This window comes from Penicillium waksmanii (genome assembly GCF_028829765.1).
Source record: "Penicillium waksmanii strain IBT 27052 chromosome Unknown utg000008l:1.0-5622682.0:1.0-5626561.0, whole genome shotgun sequence".
Lineage (NCBI taxonomy): Eukaryota > Fungi > Ascomycota > Eurotiomycetes > Eurotiales > Aspergillaceae > Penicillium > Penicillium waksmanii.
The window spans coordinates 5352331-5373803 of record NW_026643254.1 but is presented as its reverse complement, the minus strand read 5'-3'; the positions used below and the strand labels follow the sequence as shown (position 1 = coordinate 5373803).

The following is a 21473-nucleotide window of genomic DNA, read 5'->3' as shown; positions in this document are numbered from 1 at the left end:
TGCTTTACTGAAAAGAGGTAAACTCGGGTAAAGCAACATCAGGATTTTGAACATAGTACAGTACCTCTGACTTCCAGTGAGAGAACGTTGTATGCGATATAAAGAGGCGCCAATCAATCACGGAAAGAAACAATCCTTCGTTTTTATTTAGCTCCTTTTCACTTAGACCCGAGAAGGATGCCCAGCGTCGCGTCGAGTACCCATAATCCTGAGTGAACTTCCAACCCAGAATAAGAGCTGTGAGGAACATCCGCCGCCGACACTGTAGAGGCTGAAGCTCCTTGGGCACTTCGAACGGCTCAATGGAGAACTTCTGCTGAATCGTGAACCGCAAGAGAGCTAGATAGTAGAACGCCGCGATGAGTGTATGATATGTTGTATGAGATCTTCGAAGGATATTTTTCAGATAAACCCGAAACCCAGTCGATTTTTTGGGGCTGTTCTTCGCTAGAGGAGACCACAGGCTGATAAGAAATCTTTCCGAGAAATCTATCGACACAATCAGGTATCCGTCACGAGGATTCCTGCTACTAGATGACTTACTAATGAGGTCTTCATTAGAGACAAGTCGTCTGATTCCTTTGTTCTCGCTCAAAAGTTGAGCCATGTGAATCAAATCCAGGGATAGCGAGAAGGAGAGATGAGCTTTTGCCTGAATTTTGGGGGACAGTGAATGTAGGTCTTCTATCAAGGGCACCTTCTCCGTTAGCATAATGTGGAGTAGATGAGCATGAGTTAGCATACCTACTAGGAGCACTCTTTGCAATTAAGCCAAGGTGAGCTGGTGTATCTTTTCGCATTCAATCACAAAGACGAGTCCAGCTTCATTCCACACCGGCGACAAATTATGTTGGCAGAGGCTAAGAGCCAGGTTTAGGTTGCGTTATTTCTAGAAGAAATCAGTAGCTAATATCGATATTGTCCTTTCAATCGTGTTCACAGGGAGTCAGGAAAGATGACAAGGGCTGGACTTTTTTGGGTTTACTGCCACGATAGCAGCTCTCTTGGTGGCGAGACTTTTAGTTTATTGGAAAAGCCATGAACTGCGTCATAACCTGCACAGTTGCAGCAATTACCGGTGACTGGGGAGAAATCCGAGTAAATTAAGTCTCCAATTTGACCTGTTGCATACTGCACAGTCAAATACTTGCTGTTGCTCATGGCTACACCAGTCTTCCCTTGCTGATGAACCATATTGAGTGTTTTTCCAACATGACTGCATCTTTTCGTGTATATCAACAGCTTTGTCTCAACATTCAAAGATCAACATCTACCTGTAAGAAAGTAAGCCAGATTTTGTCTCAGAGAAATGGTACCTAGCTAAAGGTTGGTGGTGAACGTTGAACGCGTGATCGAAGCTTTTCTGCGGCATTCGCACGACTGCTCATATGGTGCCAACGGTGGCAAAAGCTTTATCATATATTGTGTCACCAGAAAACCTTGTTATCAACGATGATAATTGATCAATTCGGTGATGATTATCTGACACCCAACATCGTAAAGATAAATCGATATGTGCAATTGTCCACCAATATACTTTCATATCATGTTGTTGAGATGTTTGTTTTTTCTGCTTCCACTAGCATCAATTCCTGTCTGGCATTCTTCTGTTTGCTATTGTGAAGGTTGCTATTGTGAAGGTTGCTATTGTGAAGGTTGCTATTGTGAAGGTTGCTATTGTGAAGCTGTTGTTCTGCATAAAAAATTATATTCCAGAGGCAGTCTTCTTTACAAACTTGTCCGCACTACGAGATACAAGTAGATTTGTATGCTCAGTCGCTGTTCTCTTAGTTGGCAGCGCTTCACAAGAACAAGGGCCTTCTAGGAGACTTGGCCTAGAAACATGGCCCTCTCAGAAGAAATTTCTTGTGCTCATCTGCTCCCCAAGAAGAAACTCTTAGGAGCCAAAGATTCACATGAAGATCCTGGCTGCACCGCGCACCGCCGGGCAAATTGGTTCATCAATATCGTGCACGTCCCACAACGCGAGCAGCCATTGAAATCAGCTTTTCCTCCTTCCCTAATCCTTCTGTAGCCGCAATTGCTTTCTCTTCGTGGGCGGAAATCAAGAAGATCGCTTTGGTATCATCCGCTGTTGCTGCGCGGTAGCAATGGGCCAGACGAAGGCTCTTGAGGTTCACATCGTAGAGTGTAAATCCTTTGCAGGAGTACTTTCGTGCGAGCCGCTCCATGGGTGAGGGGTCGGACGGGTCTACGAGGAGACAGTCTGATTGGCTCCACTGACCTCGTTCGAGTGACCAGAACTTGATATCGATAAGCCGTTGTGTAGACGCTTGGCAATTGAGGTCGTCATTTCTTGTTCGGACGTGCTCGGCATCTCTGTTCGTTGCTTCCGCTTGCTGATCAGCAGAGATTGACAGTGACAAATTCTGAGTAGGACCTGATTGAAGCAAATTTCTGGTTGAAGCTTGATTATGATAGAGCAGATTGAGCTCTTCATTGAGCCGGTCGTTCTCCATCCTTTTTTCCACCTCCTCTTGCTCCACTTGGGCCCTTCTTAGGCCATCGAGAAAAGTTTTTAATTCTTCCGATCTAGAGGGGCAGTTTTCTTCTGACAATATGATCGTTTCTGACGAACTTCGTCGCTGTGCTGCAGGATCAGCAATTCCAAAGGCAGATCCAGTGGTGTCTGGGTTGGGTTCCTCTCCTGTTGCTCGCTCGTTCTGACCCCATTCGAGTGAAACTGTTTCCAGTGAGATCTTGGTGCATTCACTTCTAGCATTTCCAAACTCTGGATTAGCCCCGGGCGAGTAACCAGAAGGGACCATTTCCAGCACTGAATCGCTCAGTGACCATCTGGGAGTAGAGTGATATCCACCCGATGGACTTCTCGGATCGAAGATTTCCTCATCTTGAGCTGGCTCGAGAGGATCTAAGTCCATAGGCTCGGGTCTATTTTCTGAATGGTCGATCTCACAGGAGAGTACCAGACGTGTTGAAGCGTTGCTTCTTCCAATAAGAGATGACCTGCCTGATGCGCCCTTGTGCCGTGCAGACGGATCAAAGCCCGGTGCATGTTCCTTTTCAACAAACAACGGCGATCCCATCCCCTCTTCAACCCCTTGGTCTGTATTCAAATTGCCGCATCTTCTGTTATTGATGGGATCAACCGTTGGCGACTTCCCCCAAAAAGCGAAAAAGACACAACGCCGGACAAAAAAGCTAGTGATTGTATCGGCGGCATCAACATCAGCATGCAGTCGATCTAAGAATAATAAAGGAGCATCTTGAACATGGGTGCGGGTCTGCGGAACCCCAGAGCGAGCGTGCGCCTTGACGGTGCTGTCTGCCAAAAGATCTCGCGGGGACCGGGCCGATCGGGCACAGCTTCAGTAAATCAATCCACAACCCGACGTACCAGAACATCAAACTGCTGGTCATCGTACCGATACCGGCCTGGTTTCCGGGCCTGGAGAAGGGCCGACCGTGCAATCTGGTGATCCGGAGAACTGTTAAGCAGCCCATCAATTTCTGGGGACCTAAAGCCGAGCCGGTGAGCAAGATGGGCCATGTCGTAGATCGCGCGCGGGTCCGGCTTAGCGCGAGTCGGTTTGGCCAACAGATCATCAGTGTTCTTGGGGTCTGGGGGCATCAGAGGATAATTTCGCATAGCATACAGCCATATATGTTGGTATCCTGCCTCGAGGCATCCTGTTTCGGTCGCATGAAGGCGTCGGAAAGTAGACTCCGAGGTCTGAATGATACACTCCCCTTTCTCTCGGTGATCCTCCTCAGACTCCGAGTCTGGATCAAAGATCGAGCTCATGGCTTCCCTCACAGATCGGGGTGATGGACCCAAGAGCCGCTTCAGACAGTGAGCGCAAATCTCTAGATACTTGAAATCCTCAAAGAAAGTGTATAAGGACGGGATGAGACCATCAAAGTCTTTCATTTTGGCCCATATAACATTTCGCTCATCAGCACTGAATTCGGCAAACACATGTCCACTGAGAACCAGCCCACATGCCTTCCTCTCATCAGTGCGTGATTTACCTGGTGCCAGTAACTGCAGGTTGTGAACCGTGTCCTGATCGATTTTCCTCATCAGACGACGATCCGATCCAACCAGAGAAGACCAGAAGTCCAAGATGTGATCGAAATAGGTTCCTATCTCCTGAGAGACGAAGAGTCGTCATTAGCTAGAAAATTGCAGCAACTTGGGCTGAAGCTCACCTCAATGCAGCCCGAAGCGATCAATCGATGAAGGAGGCTGATTCTCATCCCACCCGGCCAAAGCCCGGGAATCGCCAACAATCGGTCAAATGCATGCCGGAGGTGACGGTTCTTTTTATTGTCAAGTTGATCCAAGCGCTCTTGATTGCTGGGCGATAGTCTCACGAACCAACGCTCTCGAAAAGCTTCATTGCCCTCGCCCTCATACTGTCTGATCTTGCGATAGACTTCCCCATCGGTCGGCTTCTTCTGGTTGGAATATTCATCCACCAACGCCGCTCTCAATTCTCGGTCGATGTCTTTTGGAACAGTCAGGATCAATCTATGGGAGCGCCCGGGTATATCACGTACCGTCTGTGTAGAGATCAACCGTCCACCAGCGATCCGCCGGAGGAAGTACCTCAACACCCGCTTGCACACGATGACGGCCATGGAGACCCCGAAGTTGCCCCGCTCTAAATTCCAGTCGAGGAATTTGCCGGCCTTCGGTTGTCAGCAAGGCTTCCTGGGGAACATTCGCCTTCTGCAATGCTTCTGCGAGATTATGTCGAGACACGGTTGCTGGAACATGGTTTTGGACATCTAGGCGGCGACAACGATTCTTTCGGAAGATGTTTCGTAGCCGGTCCAAATTCTTAGGGTCCAGGTCCCGTGGTAAGGGAGGTTCGAATTGAATCTGGCAGATGCTGATTTTAGCTGCACCAATGTATTTCATTCGTCGTTCTGCTGCGAGCCGCACTTCTTGTTCGGTAAAGACGTGTCGAGTCATGGTGTCAGGAGAAATATGGGGCTCAGGATTGGCTTGGTTTTATCGGGCGTGAATGCCTTTATAAGTACATCTGGACGCCCTCGTGGTGGCTCAACGTTGGCACTGCGTTTTTTGCCGGTGAAGATCTGATCCAACACCCTAGTGTTCCACCCGTACGAAATACCCATTTAAATCGGGCAAAATTTCCTTTCTGTTTCGTGCTCCTTTTCGGCTTTCAACTATTAGCCAAATTCTATCCTGCTTCCATGATGCGAAAACTCGGCGAAAAGAGAGTGACAAGAATCCAGGCCGCTCAGGTTGCATTACTCCCCCAGCCGCAAACCCAAATAGAAGTATCACCGGTAACGGACCTCATACCCGGCCCACAACCTCTCCATCTAGGACCCGCGCCTGGAAAGAGGTCCATCACTTCCTCAACTTCGGAGCACACCGGCAAGAAAAATCGATCGATGCCACAAAGCCCGCCTCGCCAGGAGACTATGCAGTGGCGGAGCATTATCGGTTCGGGCCTGACAGTCCGAGACGAATCTCCTTGGGGTACTTTCAGAAAGTACTACGATTGTGACCTAGCTGGCCCCGTCGCGGTATGCGTTCGATCATCTGGAGACCGCGGTGTCTGGGCGGTGCGCCAGTATCCGATTGAGGACGCTGACAAGATACTGCGGATCCTCCGCTCCATGCGCCATGAGAACCTGGCCTCCATTCGGGAGTGTTTTCGCACTCCCGAGCTTCTGTACACACTGGGGGGATTTTGACCCTCTCGTTCTGGATCATATCGTCGCTTGTAAAGCCTTCCCAGACGAGCAGGAGCTGGCAGCCATAATGTCTCAGGTTTGTTCCTCATTTCCTCTCACCTACCTGCCAGGCGGCCAAATGGCTGATTATGTACAGCTCGTTGACGGGCTGTTATATCTCGTGGCGAACAACTTCCATCACACATCTCTGGACTGTTCTAGCGTCATTGTGAATCTCAATGGGCAGGTCAAAATCGGTAAGTTTATTCCACTTCTACCTTCCCACTCAATCTCACCTAATCAGGCACGGTAGCACGGATCGATTGCTGTGGGTTCCGGCAAAGAGGCAGAGTCGATGCCAGTGACCTGGTACCAGTCTCGAAAATTATGATGGAATTGATGCAGAAATATGTCAAGGAAGATGGGGCAGTAGGACTTGATAATCTCGACCGCTGGAGAACCTGCCCGGCTGCGATCGAATTTCTCTGCGCAACGACCTCGGCAAGCACTTTTCAGGAGCTGAAAGAAGTTTGTTTCCCTCGGATTTTTTCCATAACGGTGCTTCCAAACGGTACTAATAATATCTAGCAACGACTGTTGACGGAAATTCCATGCCGCCCAGGGAATCTCATCGGACTTGCATGGTTCGCCTTGATCTCCGCCCGTACATTCTACTCGTACACGCCAGGGCCCATGAAGAACGATTAAAGCGGAAGTCAAATTTCCATACGGGCACTCCTACTTTGTCAGCCACAGCAGCAGTAATATGACCGATGAAAAAATTCAATGCATGGTACGGTAATCGACGATCTTTCTGTTCCTCACTGTTCAAGCTTTTGTTCTGTCTACTATTAGATAATACGCGTTTTGATCTTGATAGAAAAGAGTTGTGTTAATTGCGTTAACAATCAAGGTCTAGCCGCTGTTTTTCAGTGTAATGCTTGGCCCCGGTCATTCATAATGACCAAGTAGCTCATTTGAATTGGTTGACCAGGGAGATTCAGGGATCAAATCGGCAAGTTTGTCTGTCGTAATCGCATTTCAATTGCCCAAACATCACATTTTTACTACTTTAAGTGCGCAGAAGGCAACTCCAACTAGCATCATATGCTCGGGACTACTCATTGAGTTTGCTCCATGCGAACTCCCTATCATTGAATTACTCCGGCTGGTATTCTAGCTCCGAAAGCCTCACACCATGATGCAAAAAGCCCTTTACTGTTTTTCGGATCTGGTCTCTATACCTGCCTGCCGCTGAAACTAGAGATAAATTAGTATACGATAGAATAGAGACAGGCTGCGGTAGGGTCACTCACCCATCACCAAGGTCCGGCCTTGCTCATCGCGAATGTTCGGTAGCCTCTCGATTTGGTCCCCCGATGCCTCGAGCGAGACTATGTTGTCATAATCGGGTACACCTTGGCAAAAGCAGGCTCTTTCATGTTTTCCTATTGGCGTCTTATCATGAGCAAGCCCTCTTTCAACGTAGATTGAAATGCTGAGAATCTGTATACGGTTTTCCGTCAATATTAAAAAAAGTTTCTAATTTGAAGCCGGTGACTTACATAGCCTTTATCTATAATATCGTCCTCCAGGAGGGGGTTGAGCAGGTCCTCGGCTGCGCTGACCATTTCTAATTTGTTAGTGCTGCTGCTGGCTGACCGGAAACGGAAGGGTCTTCTCACCAATTGATTCTATCTGCCATACCAAATGCAGCCGACGGACATGAAGTGTCCAGGTAATATAACCAGGTATCATCTTTTTCAGATACGGAATTGTTGCCGCGATCCCAAAACACTCGCAACCAGAAGCACGGTTTCATAGGCGTCAACAATCTCACGGTTGCTAAATGACCCCCGACAGATACGTGTCATCCACGGCCCTCGCCTCTGATCTCCGTTTCTGGCGCTACCGTGAGTCTGATGTGCACAGTCAAAATATTCCTATTAATCCTGAATAGCTTTCCTTGAATATCAAAGAGGGCATCAAGCAAGAACACGCTTCTATCATCTATTTTGCCAAATCGAGGAGCATGTATCGCTACTTGAAAATCGTCAACAGAATCTCATTTCTGAACTCGAACGTCTGCGCAATCATTCATGGACCTTGTATCATGAGTAAAAGAAGGCGATGGGAGAGCTGGAGCAGTGCAGGATGTACCCGTGATCTGGACACGGATATGTAGCACGGCAATATTCATTGCGCAGTAAATAACGCTCTATTTGATGGCCATGAGGCTCTTGCAAGACGAATCCCAGTTCTTCTCTTAAATTCCACCTTCTTCCATAATAAACATAAGTTTTTGATAGACGACAAGCACAGCCTCATCCTCGTTCTCAGAGGAGTCGCAATTTATTAAGTATCCATGCGCGCTTTGCACCCTTCGTAGTGGCCCCGTTCTCTTTGAGGTATGAACTGGTAGCTTCGAGACCCCTGTATTGAGGACTACCAGCATGGATCAACCATGAAAGCGGCGAGCTGTACATATCATCCAGAGAATTAACCTTTGCACCGTTCTTCAGCAAAATTTTGGCCGCGCCGAGAGAACCATACTCTGCGGCCCAAGAGAGGGATGTTCATTTATTCTGATCACGATCGCCAACGGGAGCACCGGCGTCCAGCATACTTTGGAGTAGAGAGGTACAATCTCCCATCGCGGCGAAATGGACGAGAGACTTCTTATGCGGGCCTCTGGGGTTACATATGCCCCTGAGTTGGATCTCTTTGTGTGTTTGATCGAGGTAATTCATGACGTCTTTGTTCAAACGGATCTCCCGCATATTCTTCAGGCGCTCAAACTCCTTATCAATGATGCTCATGGTAGTTTGCGAAGCCATGTGAACTTGATTATATTGTATGGTGTCGAGACTGACGTCAAGAATGATATTCCAAATGGCACCCAATCTGGGATCGAAAAATTATAAAGTTATATTTATAGCCTCTAGGATATAGCCTCTAAGATCTGGAATCTTGGCATTCACCTTCAAATTTCTGCCTTTTTATGCCTATCAGGTTTCTGCCTTCTCAAAATAATGTCTGATCCAGGAATGGTTAAACGCACTCTTCAGGTGTGGGGCCTGCTTCCGAAGACTTCTTTGCCGCAGAATCTACTAATAAAGCATTCCTGGGCGATGTTGTCAAAAGCCAATATTTTCGGAGGTCGAATTAATAATGGACAGGTGACACTGACCAACTTGGATACAACATTGCCTCACAAAAGATGAGTCTCGCATGATTGACTCCCGGGGTGATCATTAGGTTACTGTAGAAACCGATGACGTAGAGGGCAGCGAATATCAATGGCGTAAATCATTAGCAGGCCGTGTTAGGAGAATTCTGTGACCCGCAAACCGCACAATCATCAGCCAAGATGTAAGTCCAACATGACCGCGAGCTCATCGGTGTTAGCGGAAATGTCATTCCCATGTGTCCCCCCTTGAGACAGGCCAGGTCAATGCAACGACACCCAGTGCCGACGCTTACAGTAATCTATTCAGGAGCGGAAGTCCAATGGCTACACTCTTACGTATTGACTCTATGAAACAAATGAGCCACAAAGATAAGGGACCGTATCGTTGGGAGGATAAGTTCAAACTCTCAACGCTAACTTTATGATCTAGATTCGCGACCTAGCCTATGGCTATAGGTTCTACGCACACATGGAAGATTTCGAGAACAGATCACCCCGAGAAACACACCCTTTGTTTGCAAAATCTCCCAAGGTACGTTGTTCAGACAAAACATCCCGAAATCTTTTTGTTGTTGGCTTGAAATACCTAGCCTTATCAATACATTTCAAATCTGCGATTCCCAGACTATCGTATGCCATGCTTTGATATCCCCCCCCTTAGCCAGCACGTGCAGCAAGGCTCTGCAGAAGCGCAATTATCTCGTTCTTTCCCCTTTTGTTTGCTTGGCCCAGAGGAGACACACCCTCGTCGTCCGGAGTTCCGGGCTCTAGATCCGGCAGCTGCATCAGTCGACAGATCACTCTTTTGTTGCCAGTGTTTGCTGCATGTCACAGTACCGAGCGGCCTTCTCTGGTCTCGCTCATTTACCAGAGCCTTCCAATTTGAAATTAAAAGACCTATGATCTCGTTTCTCTTGGGATTCAGGCCGTCATATGCCATGGTAGCTAGGATAAGTGCGCTATTCCCCGCGGAATCGAGATGGTTGACGTCAATGTGTTTGTGATTCAAGAGGATTTATATTGCAACCGGGTCGTCATATATGACAGCCAGATGAAGTGCGGCGTATCCTCGGTCGTCTCGAGTGTTAACATTGAGTCGCGGGTCTTTCAGAAAAATTCTCAAAATATCGTGTTGTTGATATTCGAGGGCTGTCAGGATTGGAGGTTGGGCTTTCGAACTCTGACCATTGACATCAATATCTCGTCGACGAAGTAGCTTTCGGGCGGTTGACAATTCCCCTTGCATGATAGCAATGGACAGGGCGGTCTGTGCCCATTGGTTGAAACGAAAGGGACATCTAGAGAATTTTCGCTTGGCACCCGATCAGCTAGAATAGAAGCTCCTTGGAGGGCTAAAAGCATCATACAGGTTAGCTGCGTTGAGTCGTCCTTATGCTTGGATAAGTGGGGGTGACTCACGAATGACTGGTGTGATGTAAGCCATGTCTTCGATAATCATAAGATTATCTCGCTTTTCCGTTACCTCGTTGATCTTGTTTCTGAGAGAGGATATCTCGTTACTGTGATGTGCGATGATTGATCCGGCACAAAGACATGCAGGGCAGTATTTATAGCGAGACTTTGTTGCGAGCAGCTTTGATCTCGGGGATATTTAATCTGCATTCACATATCTGTATGCGTGAGCTCCCATAGTTGGGCAAATCCGATTGCCAGTTTATTGATGGATTTTCTCCGATATGCGAGGTAGGCAACGAAGAAACCTGCGGTCTACCTGCCTCCGTTGAGTTGTTGTTGCGGGGACTAACGGGTTCATCGCCGATGAGTGAAATGAAATGACATGACCTCGTCACCTCGCCCGTCGCAATAAAGGGCGGACTGACGGTGGTGAATGTTGATAACTGTCATCAATTCTTTTCTGTGGCGTCCTCCCGGCTGTTTACACGATGCGAACAGCCAGAAAATGTGTTTCATCTTCCGCATCACCAGGCGCAAAATGCAATGCCTCTGAGAGCTGCTTTGAACCAGTGATGAAATGTTGAGCCAGTTATCACTGAAGAGTAGTTTGAGCTTGAGCCCTCACAATTCACAATGATGTTCTCATTGACGCAGGCTGAATGCCTGGCTAAATTCCTATATATACCCGGCCAGTCACCAGCAGAACCGTCGTTCGCAAGTATTCCTTTGTCACTCCGGGTCAAAGAATATCGAACACGTTTCGTTTCCTTGGCTACTATTTGGTATGTTGACTTCAAAATCGTGTAACGAAATTGACTGACTTGTTGCATCGCACTAGCCTGGCTTTTCTCGACACAAGTGGCCTTCGAACAGCAAGTGAGTGTAGCTGCCCAGTCATTTGGAATCATGCTAACATGGAAAATGCTCAATATCAGCCGCGCCTCCGTTATTCCTCTGAGAAGCCACTGAACGAACCTTCAGGATCAGGATCTGGAACGGTCCAAGCTGCGAGCACGGTGAGTTACAAGTTGCCTTCATAAGCTACCTGCTAATGATTGAAGATAATGAGGTGCCATCCTTTATACAGTCCCCTGCAGTGGACAGCAAGAACCGACAATGTAAGTTCAACGACTGCAGGAATTTTCAAGGCAGACATCATGTGCTGACGACCCTCTATATAGGATGGCGAACTTTCTATCACGAGTCGCTCAATGTCTTGTAAGTCACGCTAACTAGTGCTTTGCCCCTGCCCATTCCCAACGCCCGGTACTGCATTTTCATTCTCAAAACGAACGCTTTCTGTTCGTAGCTCTCCGTTCCTTAGAAATATCGCTTATGATTCTTTTTCGTCATAGGGCGAGCTTCAATTTTACACTCGACCTGACCGAGCTATGTTCCCCCCTCGTCCTCGAAACTGAACCAGCTTCAACAACCTGATCAGCCAAGCCACTGAATATCACTCCGCTTGCGCCTTTATTGTCTCTGAAGACGTGGTTGACACGACCACTTCACCTGGCTTATTAGCTGGCCCAATTCAGAAAGTCTTGATGCCCCCTGCTTAGCCATGCGGTAAAATTCCAAAGTACTTTCATCCGTCTCTTCGGCATTACCCTGTCCTCACAAAGGCTAACAATCAATGTATTAGTAAGTTGCCATATTCTGACGGCTATGGGCCCCCTGCCCCACGTCCGATCCGAAGGCTTGTCGGTAGCCATGAGCCGGCCTCGCTGTTGACCGAGCGAGCCATCGGAGCATCCGCGACAACGAAGAGAAGCCGAGAATCCACCGCCACGGGACAGCCAACTCTTTCCCAGGGGCCATCAGTCAGCATATTGAAAAGAGCTATTGGCAATGGTCTCAAGGCCCGGTATTTCAATCCCGATGTCAGCTGAGCAAGTGATAAGACAGGCCGTGGCTTAGATCTACCCTAGATCCCTCGCCGCGAGAGCAGTCATTCTCAGGTCAGGTCGAAGTGTGTCGTAAAAAAATACAAAATGAATCTCTGGTCTAGCGGTGCTTTTCCCTGACACGGTTGAAGGTCCGCCCAGAGTCGTGCATTGGCAGGTAGGGCTACATCCATTCCCCGTGGTACAAAGTGATCCCGGGCCCTCGTGCACGTGGGATCGAGCTGACGCCTACTAGCTCGTCTCTAGCTTGCCTATGCTGATGCAAGACTATATTGACGGCAAGTATGCACCACCCTCATTCACCGGAAATCATGCTGATATGGAGAGGCAGTGAAACACAGCACTGGTTCGGCCGTTCCCACGAGTCCGGCCGGGGTGCTGTTCGCGGCTGGTATCAGGGGATCTCATCTGGGCCACGAGCACGGTGAGTTGCGAGCGATCATCTTGTGCCAGCTGCTGGAAATTGGTGCTGGATCGAATGCTCCCTCCTCGATGTCATCACGGAACGCCATGAACTCATCAGCAGAAGCAGCCTTGTAAAGTAGGGCCAGTCGATTGCCGCAACGGTTACAATTGCTCAATTATGACTCGAAAGATGCCAGGTCAGTTTGTGATAACTCGTGGATAAGACGTAATTGTTGACTTCGAAAGTAGCCGTCCTGTTTCTGTCAGTGCGGCATGTCACATTTGCCCGACGCGAGACGCTGCGACGCTTCAGTGCACGGCCTCGTCGCCTGTGGCAGACGTCTGAATACCACCGGATGCTGCCATGGGTCGGCATGCTCAAGTGACTACGAAAATTGGTTTCATTTTAATCATGAGGTGGCCAAGAGGTAAAAATCAACCGTAGAAAACACGAAATCACCCGAAAAATCCAGCGGGTTTTGATCCGTCCTTCTGGTGAAAGGTCATCTGAATGTATCCTGCAGGAATCGAACCCGAGCCGTTATTAGACAGTAAATGCCGCAAGTTTTATTAGACCAAATTGGGAGAGGTGCTGGTAGCCCGAATTTTGCTTAATCATAACCACCATCTATTCCAACCATTGCTACATTGCTACAATGGAGACGTGTGAGATATTTTTGGCCCGTACGGGGCACCTGCAGTCCGAACATGGTGATGTAGGTCTCCTTGACAGAAGACTACAGCGCCGCGAGGGCTGCAGGCGGGTCCAAATGACCCGATGGGCCAAATAAGGATGGTGGAGGGGCTGGTGGTGAGAAAGAGGAGACTGGAGTTGGACGACCGGTCTGGAACTGACGGTTCCAGGTGTACAGTGTTGTTGGAGGCGTCGTAAAGTAAAGGCGGAAAGCTTCGGAAGACCACCTTCCGAGAGCTTGGATGTGGTCACTTCTCAGGCCCGAATCGTGGGCGTGTTGGGCTGCCCCTTTTCTAAAACTATGACCCTTAAGTCCTGTGGTATCCTCCCCAGAGCGTTTAAGCTTGGCGATAACAGCGCGTTGGAAGGCAGCTGAGGTGAATGGCCCGGAGGAGAGCGTAAACAAAGGAGCAGTTGAAGGTTGTGAATCATAGAGGAATAGCTTAGAAAGGCCCTCAACGGGGCAGGCCGCGTCGTTTGTCGCTGCAAGGACAATATTGACACCTTCGTGGTTTCGGTCGGTCTTACTTCTCTTCAAAGTAAGGAGGGCGTGGTCCATGGTAGGGGAGAATCTGATATCCCCCCCGGGTTAACTTAGTAGCAACGAAGATTTGCGTATTCCTTTGTTCAGCAGCTGAGTATGTAAATTCCCCGACCCGAAGAAACCCGGCGAAGGCGACCCGGGCAGCCACGGCAAGATTGAGATCATCTCTCTGGGCCTTTTGAGAGCCTTAGTGGCTGGGCAGGTAGATGTGAAATATTCCCTGATAGGGTTATGACTGAGGTGCGTGGGATTGGATTGCGAACTCGCTTTTCGCGCGGGGGTTGCAGCCGGCGAGCACCATCGACCATGCGACGAAAATGCTTGGCGTGGAGGTCAAAAACTGCATCAGAAAGACCGTTGTCGACGTGGTACGCGCGGAGAGCAGAGAGCTCTGACATAGCTGTATCGGGCTTCACTGGTGGGCTCCTACCTGCGCCCAGCAGTCGTTCTGTGAGCCAAGCGTAGATCGCTGGTGCTGTTGCTGGCCACGGCTGTAATCCATTGAGGGCGCAGCTACGGGTGTATGAGCGCTGTGCAGAGCGGTATCCCTTTCTCGTTCCCTCTGCAAGACCATTCCAGACCAGCTTAGCGTGACCGGCACTCACGAAAATAGGCTGGCGGGAGAACCAGGCTGGCGGAGTAAGGGAAAGGAGCTCGTCCACTGTGGGCAAATGTCAGCGATAGAACGATAGTCGGAACGGGATAATGCGTCAGCTAGTAGGTTCTCTGATGAAGGCAGCCAGTGTGGCTAGATTTCTATGTCAAGGGCGGCTGCTATACTAAAAAGCATGAGCAGTTGGCGATGGGCCGGCCCTCGGAGTGCCTGCTTAGACAGGCCATGGAACGCGACGGCACTGTCTGTAAAAGCGAGGACCCGATGATGAGCCCAATGGAGGCTGTGTAGAAGGAAGGCCTGCAGAATTGCGGTAACCTCCTTGGTGTTGATGTGGGCCTCGCTAGCGCAGGCAGAGGAGGCGTCCACAATAGCGGCGTGAGTGGAAGGCAGGTAAGGTGCTGCAGACAACCAGTCTCTGGCAGAGTCCCGTGAGGGCGTAAAAAAGAAGAAGAGGCCCAGACCGGAGTCACACGCGTCTGTGTAGAGGGCAACTAGGGGGGCGGCTTTTCTCGAAGAAATGGATTCCATTGAAAAACGGAATTGTGTCTGTCCACCACGCGAGGTCCTCGCGGCTATCATGGGATAGGCGGCGGAGAGAGCGCTGGTGAGGTGGGAAAGATGCGAGGTCGCTGTAGAGCGACTGGAGGCGGGGTCTGCCAAGACGAATGACCATTGAGCAGTGTTGGAGGAAACCGACCACACGTTGTAAAGCTTTATGTGAAACACGATTTTGCTGTAATAGCGACGCGGCTTCGAAAGATGCACGTGTTAGCTTATCGCGAGGCATGCGGGCTTGTAGAAGTATTGTGTCAATTTCGACCCCAAGTACACTGACCACGGTACCCGCAGCGTCTTTGGTGTCATTCCTTGGGATACCTAGTGCATCTGTAAGAGGAATGTATGCGGTATTAAACTCGGCGATAGCCTGAGAAACACCTCCTACAGAAGGAGGAAAAACAGTGATAAAATCGTCAAGGTAATGAACGATAGAGGCCACAGGCAAGTAGGCAGTCAGAAGCCAGTTAAGACCCTCAGCAAAAAGGTTAAAGATGAAGGGTGCAGTTGCAAGACCAAATGGAAGGCAACACTCTATGTATATCTTGCTATCCCACGAAAAGGCTAGGAGGGGCCGGTCGGCGGGTGCGACGGGGATATTGCGGAAAGCATCTTTGATGTCGCGTTTGATGATACAGCATCCTCGTCCAGAGGTGCGGATGAGATCGAAAATGTGATCTATGGAGATGTATTGGATGGTAGAGGCGGTGTCCGAGATAGACTCGTTGACGCTGCGCCCTGGCGGGTAGGAAAGGTCATGGATACGGCGCCAGCTTCCGTCATGTTTAGGCACGAGCCCTAGTGGGGATACAACGACGGGGCCAGTGTAAACCTGCACTCGATGATTTGACAGGTCATCGGAGAGCTTTTGGGTGATAATAGAGGGTTCCTCAATATAGTGATTAAATGTTCGGCGGTCTGTCAGCTGGCCCGTACAACCAAGGCGGCAGCCAAATGTGAGAATGCCGCTGCAAATAGTCCCTAGATCACCAGGATAGCGTTCAAGGAGAGTTTCCCACGCTGAACTGATAAAAGGGGAAGCAGAGTCACGCAGAGGCGGGAGGGAAGAGTCAAAGATCTTAAACTGAATAGAAGTATTGGGACGCGGGGCTGGCCAGCTGGTTGGCGGCGATAGCGTTTGAATTATATCAAGGCAGACCGCGGCGTGGTCCTAACTCGCTGGTTTTACGTTGCAACTTATCATAGAATGGTCGTTACCGCACTTAGAGCAGACGTGCCTACGGTGACATGTTCGCCAGTGGCAGCCAGCAGAAGAGTTGAACTTTTCACAAATGACAGAATCGTTATTTGGGGCGGCGGTTGAACGCGTTGACCGTGTGGTTGGGGTAGTCGGCGCCGTCTTTGCTGGGAGCACGTTGTCCGGGCGTAGGTAGGAGCTCTCGAGAGCTTTCCCAATTTCCCAGTCGCCAAGAGAAACAGTGAGGTCGCCTTTATCGACGACCATCTGGTGGTGGTCTAAGGCCATTTGCAGGATACACTCCTGCCACTTATATGCCCTGGCAAGGTCACAAATACGGCGGTGGAAAAGGACCATTCCACTTATGCATAGTGAGTGCTTGGCAGCGAAGAATTCACACCAGATAGCAATGTAATTGCTGAAGCAGTGGGCCCATAGGGATGCGAGATCTATACGTGGGCGCTTGCGCTGCCCGTCGCCCGCAACAAGGGAAGCGGACACAGTGGACATGAATGAATCGCGTTGGGTATCAGAGAGGGAATTCCAAATATACTCCGGTGGATAGAACGAGGAGCCCAGGGTGGTCTGTCCCCCAGGAGTAGTACTGGGGGCCTCGGAACTATGTCGCACCATTGTAAGAGGAACTCTTGAAGAAGAAACCGCTGCGAAGAGAGCCCAACTCTCCTTCGAAACGGCGATGTTCCTTTCGAAGGAGAGGATATACGAGCAATATCTGTGTGCGATTACAAGCACGGAATATTGTGGACCCGACGCAAGGGGGAGGGGCTCTCCGTAACAATCCCGAATAGAACATATCATTTATTCTCTAATAAAATAAGGAATTAGTAATAAATCCAAAGCCTCATAGTCAGCTTGACATGGCTGCATGTGCCGCGCTAATGTTTCGCGAATCTATTGTCCATTCATCATCTATTGCTAACTACTTCTTCTTGATTCCGAGACTGTATTGCAGACTGAGAAAGACATGGTCCGATGTCCTTGGGTGCTTCCAAACTCAACGTAGAAGTAGGGTTCAGATCGCGTCCAGTCAAGGTCATCCCGTGGCCTCGGCATGATGATGACCTCACGACTCCGGACGAACTGGATAGAAATTGTTACCGCGGAACGGTTAATGATAGCAGTTGTCGCAAAGTGAACCTTGTTTTTCTCCGTTTGGTGCGATACATCAAGAAGTACCTCGTCCTGGCTCTTATCTTCCATTCTCATGGTTCATGGTACCCGATCGATCGACTTCGATTCATTTGAATAAATTCGAAAGTTAAAACTTCTTGCCATATCCAGAGATAAATTCCTGCGGTGGAGTATTCGATGGAGTCCTTGTCAAAGAGCAATTTTCAGCAGAGTGATTGCATCACGCTCGAGCTTTGAAAGGTTTGCGGGTGTCCACAAAAGCTAGGGCCGGATATGGGGGCCAATCGGTCAGTGACCGACCCCTCCTAATGGATTGGTCACCAATACTTTGGGATTGATCCTGATAAGGCGGTGAGTTGTGGCCAATTATTCTGTAAGCTTCCCAGGAAACATGATTCGGCCCTCTCTTCCCGCATAGGAATGTGGCGTCAACTAGATAGAGGTCCGATCGGGGAAAGATGTGTTTGACGTGGTTGGCGTTGTGCTCAGACCTCGCCCAACTCCAGCTGAAATGATTTCCGCTTCGACTAGTTAGTTCTCTTCCCTAGAACATGATAGCTATGGATTATGGCCCAGCAACAACTCAAAAAGTGGACAGTGCGTCTCCCTGCGTTCTCTCCGAACGTTCGCCTCCAACGCACCACTTTCCGAGTCGTGGAGGAAGGGCGACGGTGTTTAGAGACATCAAGTGGAGCACCTCCCGTGCGTCTCGCTCGTATATACACTATAGCAGTCACATAATCTGACCAGGTCCTCTTGATAGACATCTCGGCGTCCGCGATCGTTTAACGAACCAACTGCGAAGCCGTTCTCGGACTTCCTCACGGACCGATTTCATCGCCAGCATGATTACCTCCGGATCAGCGTCACGGAACGGTGCAACCTGCGATGTTTGTACTGCATGCCCGAGGAAGGTATTGAGCTGTCACCACCACCCAAGCTGTTGACCACGCCGGAAATATTGTACCTGTCATCACTCTTTGTCTCCCAGGGCGTCACAAAGATCCGTTTGACGGGTGGGGAGCCTACCGTCCGGAGCGACATTGTACCGTTGATGCAAGGCATTGGCCAGCTCCGGCAAAATGGACTTCGCGAGCTCTGTTTGACCACAAACGGGGTCTCACTACACCGGAAGCTTGACCAGATGGTAGAAGCAGGCCTGACAGGTGTAAATCTGAGCCTGGATACTCTGGATCCATTCCAGTTCCAGATCATGACCCGCCGGAGCGGGTTTAAGGCTGTGATGAAGAGTATTGATCGCATACTGGAAATGAACCGGGCCGGCGCCGGCATCAGGCTGAAGATAAACTGCGTTGTAATGCGCGGATTGAATGATCGTGAGATCATCCCATTTGTCGAAATGGGTCGTGAGATACCTCTCGAGATCCGCTTTATTGAATATATGCCATTTGACGGGAATAAGTGGAACCAGGGAAAGATGTTCTCGTACCAGGAGATGCTAGCGGTTATTCGACAAGAATATCCGGCATTGGTGAAGATTGCCGATCATAAAAATGATACCAGCAAGACATATCATATTCCTGGATTTGAGGGCCGCATTGGATTTATTACGAGCATGACAAACAATTTCTGCGGCACCTGCAATCGACTCCGCATTACCAGTGACGGCAATTTAAAAGTGTGTCTCTTCGGCGCCTCAGAGGTGTCGCTACGGGATATCATCCGCAAAGAGAATCACGGGCAGCCCATCGACGACGAAGCCTTGAAAAGCCTGGGCCTTCTAGAGAGGATGCAGACGGCGACTCGCGTTGATGACAGTGAGGAACCGGTCAATGAACGCGAGCGCGAGATTCTGGATATCATCGGCATGGCCGTGAAGCGCAAGAAGGCGAAACATGCCGGCATGGATGAACTGAAGAATATGAAGAACCGCCCCATGATTTTGATTGGTGGTTAAGTGAATTTCTTGTTATGAATTGAATGATGTACGTCCTGTTTATCTTCCATGAATCTGGATGGACAATACCAAATTCAATTTGCGAGATTATGTCTTCTATCATTATCAAAACTTGTTTCGAGTGCATGATACTGTTCTGCGATAACCCGTATTGATTTCTGATTACCATGCTAGTAAACATATTCTACCAGAGCCATTTTCCCGGTCTTTGACCAGCCGGTCCCATATTAATGTGAATAAATCATATAATGAGGTCGGAATTGAATCATTCTGGATTTCCGACTTTTTCATGCCAGTATACCATACTTTCCGCAAGTCTACCATACTTTCCGCAGAATGAATACCCAAGTAGGCGTAATGGTTCTAACTCGTCCGTAACGAACACTTGCTCTGTAATTTATTTGGCGGCTAGAGCGGAACCATTAATTGAACCGTGTCCCGTGCAAGAAATAGTATGTCCTGACCGCGAGAGATCCCAAGTTGCGAGGTGCAGATGATGGTAACATCGGCGATGGAAACCCAATCACTATCCGAAAAATCCAGCTTGCGCGGGTCCAGTATACCCTAGATACTACTACCTCTACTGCATTTTGGTGGGCCCGAGCAGGAGCGGGGTCAATTTCTCCGATTCCTGCTTATTACTGGAGCGTGAGTAGTTCAACTTTTACTGAGCGGGGAACAGGATCCAGGGAACCTCCATATCTAGACTCTGAATACACTAAGACTACACCTAGATCTCGCTCGCTTCAACAATCCATTTTTGTCTATCAGCCACGATACCTGACAAAAATTATACTTCTGGTCGAGGAGGTGATATCATTCCTTCAAGAAATCCCTCTAAAAAAAGTGACAGAAGGGTCGCCTTGAATAGAAATGAGGAGCCTCGGCCAGAACGTTAAGGTCCAAAGGGAAAGTCTCCGCCGCTATCCGACTAGCGGTGAAATTTACATCTCGCTGCATCGAGCAGTGTGGGTTTTAGCATTCCCCCGCATGAGATCGGTGATTCATAAACTCGAGACGCCCGCTGCGATAGTATGCTGCGTAAAGTATGCCTTCGTTCAGTAACCAGCGAGAGTGAATGTTGTCAACCATGTCTCCCATCAGCATACTCACCTTTGTGGCATCACTGCTCTTTGCAGACCTGGTCAACGCGGACCGGGTCCTAGGGGCGTATATTTTCCAGCGGCATGGGGACCGCAGCGCTAAAGCTTGGCCACCAACAAAATTGACCAGTCTCGGGTATAGTCAGGAGTATAGGACTGGGTCCTTTTTCCATGACCGCTATATCTCGGATAACTCTTCCTACCAAATCGATGGGATCAGTACCGACATCGTTAACTTGGCCCAAGTCACCGCGAGTGCGCCTCAAGATGATGTGATTGACAACTCCGGAGAAGGGTTCCTGCAAGGCCTCTATCCTCCCGTTGGCTCTATTGCCACGGAGACTCTGCGCAATGGATCAACCATCCAGTCCCCCTTGAACGGCTACCAGCTGATTCCTATGTCAGATGTGCGATCTGGCAGTGGGAGTGAGGACAACACGTGGCTGCAGAGCGCCTCTTCCTGTAGCAAGGCCAAATTCAGCAGTAATAACTACTTCAATTCGAAATCCTACCACGATCTACTGTCAACCACACGCGGACTCTATCAGTCTCTTGAGCCGCTGGTGAATCAGACATTCAGCCCCAGTGAGCTGAGCTACAAGAATGCATACACCATATGGGATTTGCTCCACGTAGCTTTGATCCACAACTCTACCGCGAGCTTCCCCTCATCCGTCACTCTTACCGACACGGTCATGCAAGAGCTGTTTGTTCTTGGGAATGAGCACGAGTTCAACCTGGCATACAACATTTCAGACCCCATTCGTGCTGTTGCAGGTATGAATTTGGCAGGCGAAGTTCTGACAGCTTTGAACGAAACAATTACATCTGGCGGAAAATCCAAGCTGAACATCCAGTTTGGTGCATACGCCTCTTTCCTCTCCTATTTCGGCCTCTCTGGGCTCTCATCCGCCAATGCGAACTTTACCGGAATCCCTGGCTATGCTTCATCCATGGCATGGGAGCTTGTGACAAATGACGAGGGAACTGGCATGCCCCCCCATGTCGGACATTAGAGTTCGTTTCGTGTTCTATAATGGAAGTGATATATCGGGTTCAACAAAGCTGCTAGCTTATC

The 21473-nt window shown here is 49.3% G+C and overlaps 10 protein-coding genes across 10 annotated transcripts; 3 read left to right on the top strand and 7 right to left on the bottom strand.

Annotated features, from left to right (window-relative positions):
- Positions 1–1961: 1961 nt before the first annotated feature.
- Positions 1962–3068, bottom strand: N7481_010317 (uncharacterized protein; the record flags this gene model as incomplete). The annotated part of the gene is made up of 1 exon (XM_057269536.1): positions 1962–3068. The coding sequence occupies one exon, from the start codon at positions 3066–3068 to the stop codon at positions 1962–1964; it is 1107 nt and encodes a 368-aa protein (XP_057120213.1).
- Positions 3069–3358: 290 nt separating this feature from the next.
- Positions 3359–4963, bottom strand: N7481_010316 (DUF3723 domain-containing protein; the record flags this gene model as incomplete). Its single annotated transcript, XM_057269535.1, has 3 exons — positions 3359–4135; positions 4195–4493; positions 4546–4963. The coding sequence occupies 3 exons, from the start codon at positions 4961–4963 to the stop codon at positions 3359–3361; spliced, it is 1494 nt and encodes a 497-aa protein (XP_057120212.1).
- A 248-nt stretch (positions 4964–5211) lies between these two features.
- On the top strand, positions 5212–6405 carry N7481_010315 (uncharacterized protein; the record flags this gene model as incomplete). The annotated part of the gene is made up of 5 exons (XM_057269534.1): positions 5212–5674; positions 5754–5794; positions 5855–5954; positions 6002–6225; positions 6286–6405. 5 exons carry the CDS (start codon positions 5212–5214, stop codon positions 6403–6405), a joined length of 948 nt encoding a protein of 315 aa, XP_057120211.1.
- A 600-nt stretch (positions 6406–7005) lies between these two features.
- Positions 7006–7328, bottom strand: N7481_010314 (uncharacterized protein; the record flags this gene model as incomplete). The annotated part of the gene is made up of 2 exons (XM_057269533.1): positions 7006–7203; positions 7263–7328. 2 exons carry the CDS (start codon positions 7326–7328, stop codon positions 7006–7008), a joined length of 264 nt encoding a protein of 87 aa, XP_057120210.1.
- Positions 7329–8273: 945 nt separating this feature from the next.
- On the bottom strand, positions 8274–8516 carry N7481_010313 (uncharacterized protein; the record flags this gene model as incomplete). Its single annotated transcript, XM_057269532.1, has 1 exon — positions 8274–8516. One exon carries the CDS (start codon positions 8514–8516, stop codon positions 8274–8276), a length of 243 nt encoding a protein of 80 aa, XP_057120209.1.
- A 4836-nt stretch (positions 8517–13352) lies between these two features.
- Positions 13353–13868, bottom strand: N7481_010312 (uncharacterized protein; the record flags this gene model as incomplete). The annotated part of the gene is made up of 1 exon (XM_057269531.1): positions 13353–13868. The coding sequence occupies one exon, from the start codon at positions 13866–13868 to the stop codon at positions 13353–13355; it is 516 nt and encodes a 171-aa protein (XP_057120208.1).
- Positions 13869–14014: 146 nt separating this feature from the next.
- Positions 14015–16855, bottom strand: N7481_010311 (uncharacterized protein; the record flags this gene model as incomplete). Its single annotated transcript, XM_057269530.1, has 3 exons — positions 14015–14514; positions 14709–15219; positions 16214–16855. 3 exons carry the CDS (start codon positions 16853–16855, stop codon positions 14015–14017), a joined length of 1653 nt encoding a protein of 550 aa, XP_057120207.1.
- A 303-nt stretch (positions 16856–17158) lies between these two features.
- Positions 17159–17443, bottom strand: N7481_010310 (uncharacterized protein; the record flags this gene model as incomplete). The annotated part of the gene is made up of 1 exon (XM_057269529.1): positions 17159–17443. The coding sequence occupies one exon, from the start codon at positions 17441–17443 to the stop codon at positions 17159–17161; it is 285 nt and encodes a 94-aa protein (XP_057120206.1).
- Positions 17444–17941: 498 nt separating this feature from the next.
- N7481_010309 (uncharacterized protein) lies at positions 17942–19292 on the top strand (the record flags this gene model as incomplete). The annotated part of the gene is made up of 2 exons (XM_057269528.1): positions 17942–18076; positions 18138–19292. The coding sequence occupies 2 exons, from the start codon at positions 17942–17944 to the stop codon at positions 19290–19292; spliced, it is 1290 nt and encodes a 429-aa protein (XP_057120205.1).
- A 1090-nt stretch (positions 19293–20382) lies between these two features.
- On the top strand, positions 20383–21411 carry N7481_010308 (uncharacterized protein; the record flags this gene model as incomplete). The annotated part of the gene is made up of 1 exon (XM_057269527.1): positions 20383–21411. The coding sequence occupies one exon, from the start codon at positions 20383–20385 to the stop codon at positions 21409–21411; it is 1029 nt and encodes a 342-aa protein (XP_057120204.1).
- Between the last annotated feature and the right edge of the window lie 62 nt (positions 21412–21473).